Source organism: Myxocyprinus asiaticus, chromosome 2, assembly GCF_019703515.2.
Source record: "Myxocyprinus asiaticus isolate MX2 ecotype Aquarium Trade chromosome 2, UBuf_Myxa_2, whole genome shotgun sequence".
NCBI classification, from domain to species: Eukaryota; Metazoa; Chordata; class Actinopteri; order Cypriniformes; family Catostomidae; genus Myxocyprinus; species Myxocyprinus asiaticus.
The window spans coordinates 33,857,750-33,869,923 of record NC_059345.1 but is presented as its reverse complement, the minus strand read 5'-3'; the positions used below and the strand labels follow the sequence as shown (position 1 = coordinate 33,869,923).

Here is a 12,174-nt window from a genome sequence, read left to right as displayed (position 1 = left end):
CATGAACATATTGCAAACCGAATCCTCCATTCATTTGCTTTTAAAAAGCAGAATGTTTTTCTCTCAGTGGAGACATTTACAATGGATATTTATTTATTTATTTATTTATTGTTTTTAGTTTTTTTTAAAGTTAAATAATAATTACAAGGATTCATACCTGTGAATGTTAATCCGCCTCAGTAGTAGCTATAAAAGCATTTTTAAACTCCAGTAAGAATAAACGACTGTGATTGGCCCACCCTGACCAGCGCTTAGAAAAGTAACAGGTACTACGTGTCATCGACAAGACTGAGGGATGAGAGGATTATCAGTATTAATTAATCGTTTTCCCTATTTGAACTTGGCTCGCGAGACATCTTTGTTTACATAAGCGCAGATGAGAGCGCACCTGACACTACATGCTTTATTTTTGCTGACTGTGTGAAAGTGATTTGAGAACGGGTCAGTCTTCCGCGCCCCCCTTACAATACCTTCGCGCTAGGGATGGGCGGATCGATACTAAAGTATGGATACTTCCGATACTGATGTGGTATCAAGAATATCGCTAAAAAATCCTATAGATTTAACATTCATTGACTCGGGCTACCAAACCCGAGTCTTGTTACTGAATGGTTACTGAACGGCTCAGTAACCATTCAGTAACACTCTGGCAACTACATAGCAACTATCCAGAGCACCCTAGCAACCATACAGCAACATGACCCAGCCATATCTTGTCACCAGAACATCGTAGAGACATGGGGGTGAGCTTGTTTGATTTGGGATAGTACACTGAGGCCCTTGGTGGGACATTGTGGCAGCGAATATTGCCATGGCAAGCACCACTCACATGTACCTATCTAGTATTTTCTTTGCTGTCCTGAGGTGGTAAATTTATGCTTCCTTTGGTGAAGTGGTGCCTCCTGACTTCATTTTATACGAGTTTCAAGCTCTATTTTGTAAAATCAATGCATGGAAAATGCTTTCTGTATTTTAGAGGCAATATGGCTGCTAGAACCCAGTTGCTCTTGCTCTTCTTCTTCTTAATATTGTGCTTTTTAAAAGTAGCTGTAACCTTTGTGACCTTGGAGTGAAGTTACCAAATATGTCATGCAGGATATCTTTATAACAATTTATAAAAGTGATAGTTTACCCCAAAATGAAAATAATCATCCTCATACCATAGATGTGTATTACTTTCTTTCTTCTGCTGAACACAGTTGAAGATTTTTAGAAGGATATTTAAGCTCTGTAGGTCCATACAATGCAAGTGAGTGGTGACCAGAACTTTGAAGGTTCAAAAAGCTCATAAAGGCAGCATAAAAGTAATCCAGTTGACTCCAGTGGTTAAATCCAGGTCTTCAGAAGCAATATGATAGGTGTGGGTGAGAAACAGATCTATATTTGGTAACACTTTATTTGATGGTCCCCCTACAGATATTCAACTGACTATAAGTGACATTGTTTACTAGCTATAGCAAGTAAGTTGATAAGCTCTTATTTTGCTGTTATACAGGCTACTTAAAGTCTACTGAATGTTTGTTGAAACACAGTTTACTAGCTATAGCAATATCTGTAGGAGGACCATCAAAATAAAGTCAGTTTTTACTAAAAATCTGGAGATATGCACAAAGAATGTGAATCGCCAAAAAAAGAAGAGGAAGAATTTGAAAATTAAAGTGGAGATTTATAGTAAAAAAGGACTGAAATATTGAACTGTTTCTCACCAAAGTGATTGCATCGCTTCAGAAGACATATATTAAACCACTGGAGGATTACTTTTATGCTGCCTTTATATGATTTTTGGAGCTTCAAAGTTCTGGCCACCATTCACTTGCATTGTCAGGACCTACAGAGTTGAAATATTTTTCTAAAAATCTTAATTTGTGTTCAGCAAAAGAAAGAAAGTCATACACATCTGGGATAGCATGAGTTTGAGTAAATAATGAGAACATTTTCATTTTTGGGTGAACTATCCCTTTAATCTTAATTATGGGACCATTTAGTGCTGTGGTTGCTTAGCAAATTGTATGTACAATTTTGAAATTTGAAAGTAGCTAAACATTTTAGATTTCACACACACATGGCCATCTCATGAAGAACAGGTTTGGCTTTTTTGACCCACAGTGACTGTTATTTTAATTTTTTGTGGCTTTAATACACTGCTTAAAAATCGCATGAACTGCTGAACAAACTAGCATGGCACATGCCCTATGGACATACAGTTTAGCCTTGTTTGTGAAGAAACAGTTGAAATGACAACTACTACAGTCATTTTAAGGATCATGCGATAACAACAATGCAGCACATATTGTTTTATATAAAATTATTATAATCCAGTTTTAATACAAAATCACAATCACTCCATGGTCTCATGCATCCCTCTATTCAGCTTTTCAATGCTGCTTGTAGAGTTTTCTGTAGATTTTGTGACTTTTAAAAAAAAATGCCTTGCTCCCACCAGGCTGTAAAGGGCAGTATAATATACACTAAGACACTATCAATCAGAATTTCTCTTTTCATTTCATTAATAGATTAGATTTACATTTCAATAAAATAAAAAAAAAATAAAAAATTAAAAATACTTTTATTATAAAGAGTCCTGGAAACAATAAATAGATTAAGTTTTGGTTACATGACCAATAGGTATGAACAGATGTTATGAAAAAAAAAAAAAATTCCTCCCACAGAAACCTCTTTTTCTTTAATTAAATCTTATGCTGTTTTACAGTTTTACAGAGAGGAAATATGTAGTAAAAATCCTGATTGCCACTGTAGACTTTGGGATTCTGTGCACACAACTAATATAGCGCACAATTTAATGTTGTTAGTGATTTGCTGAGGTCCGTGCTGTGAGCTTGTGTAGTGTTTGTCTTTACATCATAAATGAAATGGAGTCATGTTTAACAAACCCTCCCACTAACATATAATGTCCCGAGATTAACAGTGCCTTACCTTGCACTCCCCTGAGAAGTAGTAACACATTTACTCACTCATTACTCTTTGCAATCTCAGTGTGCATAGCTTCAGTAAACTTATAAACCCCTCTTGGGGATTTTTACAACGTCATATCTAGTAAGAATGTCCTAGATACATTTCCATAATAACTTTGGTCATTTAAATATTTGTGCAAGACTGCAATCAATCTTTCTCAGACAACCTGTGTCTCAAGGAGCTCTTAGTCCTTGCATTTCTGTCCATCATTGCAAGCATCTTTGATGGCTGTGTTTCTGGGTGGGAAGCCATAGAGCAGAGGTAGACTATAAATGCATATGATTCCTAAACTGATGCAGACACAGACCAGAGCAGCCCCCACTGTGTTGTTAAAGGTGATGGCTGGACCACTGACCAGCAGCTGTGATCGTCTCAGCATCATGTCAGTTTCTATGGCCTTCATCTGAAAGTGTGTCCCAATGATCCCACATACGTGGAACAGCTGATGGCTGTGACCTGTAGGGGCCAGAAAAGAGACACTGGCATGAAACAGTGCAGAGTGATTGGAGGCATTGAGTAATACCAGAGACAGTGGCTGAGTTTGGAGTGGTGTACTACCAATGTTATTCTTACTACTTAAGCAATATATGGTAACACCCTGCTAATGAACTAGTTCAAACCAATGGGGTCTTCTAGGATAGATTCTAAGACAGGGCCATACTTCAGATGACTACAAACGTACAGTATAAAAAAGGGTTGCCTGCAATTGTTGTTCTACGTGACCTAACCCTTAAAATTACTTTTGTTGGTGCAACCTAATGTATTAAGGGGGATTCAGTGATGTTAAAGAAACAGTTCACCCAAAAATTAAAATTCTCTCATAATTTACTCACCCTCATGCCATGCCAGATGTGTATGAATTTCTTTCTTCTGTTGAACACAAACAAAGATTTTTTGAAGAATATTTTAACTCTGTAGGTCCTCACAATGCAAGTGAATGGTTACCAAAAATGTTAAGCTCCAAAAGCACATAAAGGCAGCAGAAAAGTAATCCATATGACTCAGTAGTTAAATCCATATCATTAGAAGTGATATGATAGGTGTGGGTGAGAAACAGATCAATATTTAAGTCCTTTATCACTATAAATCTCCACTTTCAGGTTCACTTTCACTTTCTTCTTTTATTTTTGGCAATTCACATTCTTCATGAAATCGCCACCTACTGGGCAGGGAGGAGAATTTATTGTAAAAAAAAAAAAAAAATGATCTGTTTCTCACCCACACTTATCGCTTCAGAAGACATGGATTTAACCACTGGAGTCTCATGGATTACCTTTATGCTGCCTATATATGCATTTTGGAGCTTCAGAATTTTGGTACCCTTTCACTTGCATTGTATTGATCTACAGAGATGAAATATTCTTCTAAAAATCTTTGTTTGTGTTCAGCAGAAGAAAGAAAGTCATACACATCTGGGATGGCATGTGGGTGAGTGAATGATGAGAGAATTTTCATTTTTGGGTGAACTATCCCTTTAAATCATATTTTTGACTGGAATAAAACCAGTTAATTTAGATGTTACCACATGAAGCCATTTATTTTAGGTTAGAGTACTCTGCAAAATATCTAATATTTATGTAATTGTGACTCTTTTTACGGAGCAGCTGTTGGCTGTATGAGTCATCACTTACCTATATAGTCGAAGCGTCCAGGTGCCAGTCTCTCAGGTAGGTGTGTTGCAAACAAGAATCCGGTAAGAAATGCGAGCAATGTGTGGTGAACATGAATGGAATTTGCCTCATTATCAGTGCAACCCTCACCTTCACACAGAAATAACTAGAGAGAGACAAATGAACAATAATTACAAGTTGCACAAGTAAGTATGACATTATTCTCCACTAAAATGTATAAACATTCTAGAACACAGATTTTTGTTATTTGCAGGCTTTTGGTTAATGCATCAGTTTATGATTATTTTTATACATTAAAAAAAATCACTGACAAAAGAAGAGCTCTTCATTGTCTGATGTGTCCTCCTTAGTGATAAACAAATATGATATGATTAACAGATAAAGATTAATTTAACCTCAATGAACTTTGGCTGAGCAACAGCCTGGGTGTTTGTATGGGTGCATACAGAAACTTACCCTGTAGAAGAGAGGAATGTTGTCAAACAGGTAGGGGAAGGCGAAGGCAAGAATTCGCAAAACCTTACTCAGCCTTGGGCTCTGTCTCTGGGAGAATCTGAAAAGATAAAGACACACATTTTTATGTTCACTAGTTATAGCATCAGTTTCAGTGCAGGCCCAGTGAAGTGTGAAGTATTATGCTATTATAATTAGATTCAGAGTTTTGATTGTATATAATCACAATAATGGATAATTGCCTGATGAACATCATGAGATAGAATTGTTTTGTGTTAATACTTTTATGCGTTGTATAAAGTAAAAAAGGAAAAGCAAGATTTTGAAAGTGTGCGGAGTTAGATTGCACTGGAGGATTCAAACAAATTCTGTGTTTAAAATGTTACCTTTCATCGATGTCATGGTTATAGTGAAGGAATGGTAAGCCAAGCCTTAGCAAAAAAAAAAAAGGAATATTGAGCTATAAATCTGTAATATAGTATTATGTAATATAACAAAGATGAGACATTTAGCACAGTAATAGCCTATGGCAACTTATTGCATACTTTACATTATTTCTGTGTGCCATGGAACATTTTATGAATTCCAGTCAGCTTGATTTTTCAGTAAGCAATTTGCATCAGACTTCTAAGTTCTCCAAATGTTTAAAATTATATTGAGTTGGATGGATGATGGGACAGAAGGTGTGTATTATATGTGTAAACAATAGTAGCTATAATTCCCAATATTTCTCTTAGTTCTCTGAGATAATGAACAGAGCTTTTTTCCAAATAATCACATACTCCTCGCCAGTCTGTTGCCCACATTTATGAAACCTGCATTTCCATTATCAGTATGGTGGTGTGATAACAAAGCAGTTAAATAGGTAGAATGAACTGGAACATTACCTTGAGTAGCAGGCTAGGCTGGTTGAGAGAATGGAGTTAAAAACAGCTACTGGAATGTAGTATGCGTGAAAAATGCTGTTGACCCATGCATCAGGTATAACATATGCAGAGAAGCTGATAGCTGAACCTGTATCAACATGCAAGCAGACACGTGAATGCAAATTAATGTGGTGTGAATGATTAGGTAACGATGCATGGAAGTGTGATAGGATGTGGTCTAAGGCATAACTGTGTGGTTTGTGTGTAAGGTTTGTTTCTTGTACATAAAAAAATATACATAAATAATATGGTTGTGCTACTGATAAGAACAACAGCTTACATTTAGCATTTATTTATAGACACATAAACTTCTATTCTATTTAGAACAGCTTACAATTGCATGTACAGTATTTGATGTACAGTATATTGTACTAGTTGTGCAAGAATTTCCTTGTACTTTGTTACATATGGCCACACAGAACCTTTAACCTTGAACATAGTTTTTATGGCAATATTTTCTATAACAAGTGAAGGAATTGATAATGTTTAAATGTGTGTGTGTGTGTGTGTGTGTGTGTGTGTGTGTGTCTTTACCAAGGCTGTACAGACTGAGCGCTCCGTAGTCAAAGAAGTAGCAGATATGGCGAGCATGGGTAGACATGGTGTTGAAGGTATGGGCACAGCTGGAGGCCAGTGGGTACATACAGCAGGAAAACAGAAAGGCCAGAAGAGGCCATGTATACTCATCATACCACACATCCTCCATCAACAACACAGTCATCAACTTCCATAGAAAATACCTGACAGAGAGAGAGAGAGAGGGAGATGTGATAATGAAAGACAATAATGTTGACACAGCACTTTGAGACTGGAACTCACAACAAAAAATATATATAATTAAATAATTCCATGAATAGAGTTTTCTCTTGGTGGAATAAACATTAAACACAGGAACATAACAAGGAGAACAACACAACAGACTGAAATCCATTCCCTCTCAAAGGAGCATTAACTCAACATTTTCCATTCTTTTTGACTGGTAGTGGTGTATTAGAAATGCTAGAGGACAGATAGCTGGTATGGATAATTTACTTCTTAATAGAATCGTGATCGAAGCAAGTGACTGTTTTTTTTTTTTTTTTTTTTTTACTGCAGAAATACAAAACAAAACAATAGAATGACAGAGGGTGGGGACTGGGGAGGTATATTCTATTCATAAGTTTAACCTGGCCTGACTTGCTAGGGATGCATCAGACTGAATAACAAGATACAAAAAGAAGTTCATTAAGATACTGTACATACAGACCACACAAAGCAGCCTTATCAGTCTAGGTGTGTAGGCATTTACTGTATGGTTTAATCTTAAAGAGCACTGCGGAGGCCTGTGTCTATGTTGACATACAGTGGGGTCCAAAAGTCTGAGACCATATTGAAAATCTAGGATTTAATATCTAAATTAAACCTGGAAGTTTTTGGATTTTTAAAAATGTATAACAAAGAGATGTTTTGACTTAAAATGAACAAAAGAAATGTAGTTTTAGGGTCAAAATAAGCAAATCTTTGACATTGACCATTTTAACTTCTATGTCTCCTATGTAGATCAAATTGCTTAATTTGAATCACACAAGATGCCCTTTGCAAAATTCTCAAATCATGCTGGAATAACATGGATCATCAGGTTTTGCACAAACTTGGCAAGTCCTTGCCAGCTCAAGTACAGATTATCATTACACAAAAAGAGGAACATACCAAATGGTAAATTTTGAAATTTGAAATTTTTCAAATCAAATTTTAACCCAAATTATTTGTAAATGTTATTTTAAATATATAAAAATGGAAGCACAACATTTTCATTAGTGGTTGTAGACATTTGGACCCCACTGTATGTAACATCATGGCTAAGAACTTGGGCTGTAAAGATTTTTAAAGGAGATACTTTTAAGACAAACAGAGAATGTGAAATTTAAAAATCTGGTCTTTAAATATAAGGATTTTCAGTGATGAATCACTTAACAAGGTCTGATTTGCTCTTGCTTAATTTGAAGGGATCAGTTTGTTAAACATGAGCAAATATTAATGTAGGGTCAAGTTACAGATACTGTACAAAGTTTTGTCCTTTCATTGATTTACTGTCGGGTTACTGTATTTAACCATTGTGTGAAATCAGAGGGTGTGTTAGTTTTGAGATATTGTATGCTTTAAATAGATGAGTATTAAAACTACCATTTTGCAATGAGCTGTACATGGAAATGGAAATGCGTGGGTAAATGAATATATTATGAGAGGATTTTGGAAGTTTGCCTCAACAAATATTTTCATGCTTGTTGTACAGCCCTGTTTAATATGATGCTGGATTATATTTCAGTTCCACTTGCAGACCTAAAGTTATTTGAAGAAATAAAGGATGATCTGAGAAAGAGCAGGCACTGCAGTAGGTTTGCTATCAAATGTCAGAATTAATTAGTTTGTGCCTTCAAGGCAACACTTTATTGCTATTCTCAGACATTCTGATATCAGAGTTGTTCTGCCTCTAACCCTATGTATTAAACATCTGCAATAAATCCAGCCCAAAATGCTTAACATAAAACTCCATTTAGATAATTTCAGTCTTAAATCTAATTTTGGTTCTTGTAAACTTTATATTTTTGGTAAAACTTAACAATAAGGTTGTATTTGTTAACATTAGTAAATGAATTATGTATCATGAACTAACAATATTTATTTCAATATTTCACTTTTTCAGCGGTTATCAATTGGTTTTGAATAATTATTATTTATCCAAAAAAAAACTGGGAAGAAACTATGCTCAGCTGGGGGAGCCAGTTCCCCTCTGGCTTACACCTCTTTGTCTATTGAATTTTGATGGGTACATCTATCATTTACACTTCAAAGAAAGTGCTGTTTTGTGTTGATTCTTGTGTGCAGGCAACATAACCCAAGATGTATACTGAGAGTCATGGCACTGGCAAAGTGGCTCTGATGCAGCATTTCATTTATGGAAAGCCTAAAGGCTATTTCACACTGCCCCAAGAAACACCAAAAAACTCCAACAAAAACCAACATTACAAAGTTTGCAATTGGATTTAGGTCATATTCACACTATATTCTGTTTGAAAATGCATTAATTTTGCTACATTTACACCCCATCCACACTAGAACAGCATTTTCCTCTACTGAAAACAGAAAACGTCACCATTACAGCATACTTTGGAAAACTATGACATTAGGAAACTGAAAACTGAGTTTTCAAATGAAAACGTATTAGTGTGGACGTGCCCTTAAGGTGCATTCACGTCATGTCAGAATTACCAATCTTAATACTGTAGATTCCGACTTCGTTCACGTCTTCGAAGAACTCATAATTAAGTTGTAAACTCAGTAAAAAGTCACGTAAAAAGAACCAACAGGGCAACGGCCTTAACAAGTAGTGAACACATATTTTTGTTTGATATGCCTATTTTATTATGCCATTGTTACCTGGAGCACTTTCTTTGTTCTTAAACACATTGCAACAACATATGTAGGTGACTTAATGAATTAATGTAATGATAAATATTTTGCTGTTACCAACAACAAATCTATTTTAATGTTATGAGTGTTGTCATAGAAGCAAATAACTTCCGAGGTCCCAGGATGTGAACAGCTTCGAGTACACTCTCTGAGTTGCAATCTTGTAATTACAGTAATTTCGACACGATGTGAACATTGCAATTGAATACTAAGAAGCATAACTGTCATTGTCACACCTCTAACAAACACCAACAGGGTTAACACACTGATTCAACAAAATGCAACAACCGTGTTTGTTGGAGTTTGTTGGGGCAGTATGAATTGGCCTTTAAACCTAAGCTTACGTACTCTACTCTTTTGCTGCCTTACAAGTTCCTAGAAAATGCAAATATAGTTTAAGAATGCAACTCAGTTTTCAGCCTTATAAAATGCTATCACATCAAACAGTTACTGTAAACTAAACAGTAACTTACCATGAAAAATATTAATCATAAACCTGTGCATAAATGAAATGTAGACAGGCAGACGTTCAAAGTCTTTGGTCAAAGACTATTTAGCCCAACAAGGACAACTTGTATCAAAACGAATGGGAGAAACAGGATGGAACACCCAATATGGTGGATGTAGAAAAGGAAGTCCCACCTTAAAGGTAAAAGAGCCAATCACCTTTTAGATACATACAGATATCGCCGTTAAGTCAACTCGAGAACGTGCATGCGTATTAGCCAGATCAGCCTGAAAAATAGCATTTTTTAGCTGGATCTGAGCTAAAGATGTACAATTTATGAGACCATTGTTGTCAGATTTTACTGCTGATTTGAAAAATGTTCTTTGACCGTAATCTTGACCAACACTTTTGGAGATTTCGGTCTTTCCCCATTCAAGTAGATAGGAGCTGTACTTTTATGCTGCTTGCATCTGTAGAAAATAGCTGCCCAGGAGTGTGATGGCAGCCCAGTGGACAGACTTTGCTATGGTCCAGTATTTCCCAGAGAATTACAGCTCTTCGACATGTTTACGTCTTGTGAACACTCTGGTGAGAATCATGCTGGGAGCTCATTAACCGTGATAGCAGACTTTCTGTGATCATCCAGCAAGGTTAAATTCTCCCAGGAGCTGCCCAGCTGGGCTAACCCTCTGTGAGAGAAGAGATACACCACTGTGCAGTTTCTGAGTCTGAAACTGAATCTCAGCACATAGTACAGTCAATCTGCAGTAACTGCTATTATCATGGAACCCAGATTTGTGTCATTATAGTTATGGGAGCTCTTTATATCCTAGCATTTGTGAGGTTGTGTATGCACAAGACAACAAGATTTCATGTAAAAGCCAAACAGAGGGCAAGTGGCAAGGAGAGAAAGCAAGAGAGATAAAGAGTAACAATAAGCGAGATAGTATGCTTAAGACATCATGATTTTGCAAACAAACAACTGTTTCACTGTACCAGGTTGGTAGAAAATGTGTCCAGACATTGAGTGTTTCGTTGGTGAGCTGGAAGAGACTAAGGACACAGTCTGTGGCCGAACTACGAGGGTGTCGATAACCAGAGATGATACTGTCCTCCTGGAATGCCTGCAATGGGAAAAGAGTCCTCACAACACATCATAGAATCCACTCCTCATTTAATAAGACAAAGAAAGCAAAGAACTGCACATGCCTAGCTCTCTACAGGTGAAAATGTTAAAGGCAAGCCAGCTAAACAATGTAGGATTATTATGTGTTTGGGCACACACCTTCAAACTGTTGCACATCAGGATGCACAGTAATTAAAGGGTAAACAAAAAATTTATTATTTATCTACTTCAAGAAAACACCCCAAGCTAGTAACATCAAATAATGTAAATCAGTTGAAGTCACACATGATATCTCTTTGGTGTGGTACTTTTTTGTATTGTCAAATGAAGGAACTTACTTTAGGCACCTGGTGGACAGTACGGACACGCGGCAGTTTGATCAGGCTGAACATGTTCCCCAGATGAACGGCCCCTAACTGCCTGACTCAAGAGAGAGATGCAAATACATTAACACAAAGACAGGTACAGAGAGAAAAATGCACATACAGAGACTCTTCCAGTTTATCCAATGTGAGACTGGCTTGGTTAGCCCTGCCCTTTTCCTTGCATCAACCTCTAACATAAACACACACACACCTAAAGCATCGAACACACTCCTGACACACCAGCTACAGTAGGTAACAGAGCATTCAAAATTGTTCAGCAGCACATTGTTTTACATAAGTGACAGTTCCATTGCAAACTTATCATCCCTTTTGTTTTTTGTTTAGTTTTTTTCTTTGCTGGATTTCAGCAAGTTCAACAGGTTTCTCAGAAACTTTTGAACTCAAGTTTAATACCGGTCAACTTATGCAAGCCTCATTAACACAAATAAAAAGAGCCAGGTTTGTATCATAATTCAACTATTAGAATCTCTGAGCTTCTTGCCTTTTGTGATACTTTTTTTGGTCAGGGTGGGGTGTTCAGGCCAGTATTAATCAGTCAGTGCAGTTAAAGTTGTGTAATGAATGAATAGAGGGTGTGAAAGAAGGTCATTGAAAACATGAAAAGCAGTCCACACACACACACACACACACATGTTAGTGCAGCTATCCTTATGAGGACTCTCCATAGACATAATTCTTTTTATTCTGTACGAACTATAGATTCTATCCCCTAACCCTAACCTAACCGTAAACCTAACCCTCACAAAAAACGTTCTGCATTTTCACATTTAAAAAACAAAAA

The 12,174-nt window shown here is 36.5% G+C and overlaps 1 protein-coding gene across 1 annotated transcript; it reads right to left on the bottom strand.

Moving 5' to 3' along the window:
• Window positions 1–2,281: 2,281 nt before the first annotated feature.
• LOC127416456 (membrane progestin receptor gamma-B) lies at window positions 2,282–11,602 on the bottom strand. Its single transcript, XM_051655837.1, has 9 exons — window positions 11,584–11,602; window positions 11,346–11,427; window positions 10,878–11,005; window positions 6,518–6,723; window positions 5,945–6,071; window positions 5,444–5,488; window positions 5,061–5,157; window positions 4,605–4,749; window positions 2,282–3,429 (listed from the first exon to the last, which is right to left on the bottom strand). Exons 2-9 carry the CDS (start codon window positions 11,397–11,399, stop codon window positions 3,158–3,160), a joined length of 1,074 nt encoding a protein of 357 aa, XP_051511797.1. The 5' UTR covers window positions 11,400–11,427; window positions 11,584–11,602; the 3' UTR covers window positions 2,282–3,157.
• Between the last annotated feature and the right edge of the window lie 572 nt (window positions 11,603–12,174).

Bases quoted from the DNA above. Each gene is read 5' to 3' on its own strand.
- LOC127416456 (XM_051655837.1), bottom strand. From the start codon at position 11,399: ATGTTCAGCCTGATCAAACTGCCGCGTGTCCGTACTGTCCACCAGGTG. The intron at 6,072-6,517 runs GTAAAGACACAC...ATGTTGATACAG, and splicing joins GCTCAGTCTGTACAGCCTTG to GTTCAGCTATCAGCTTCTCT. The intron at 5,158-5,443 runs GTAACATTTTAA...TTATCTTTTCAG, and splicing joins AACCATGACATCGATGAAAG to ATTCTCCCAGAGACAGAGCC.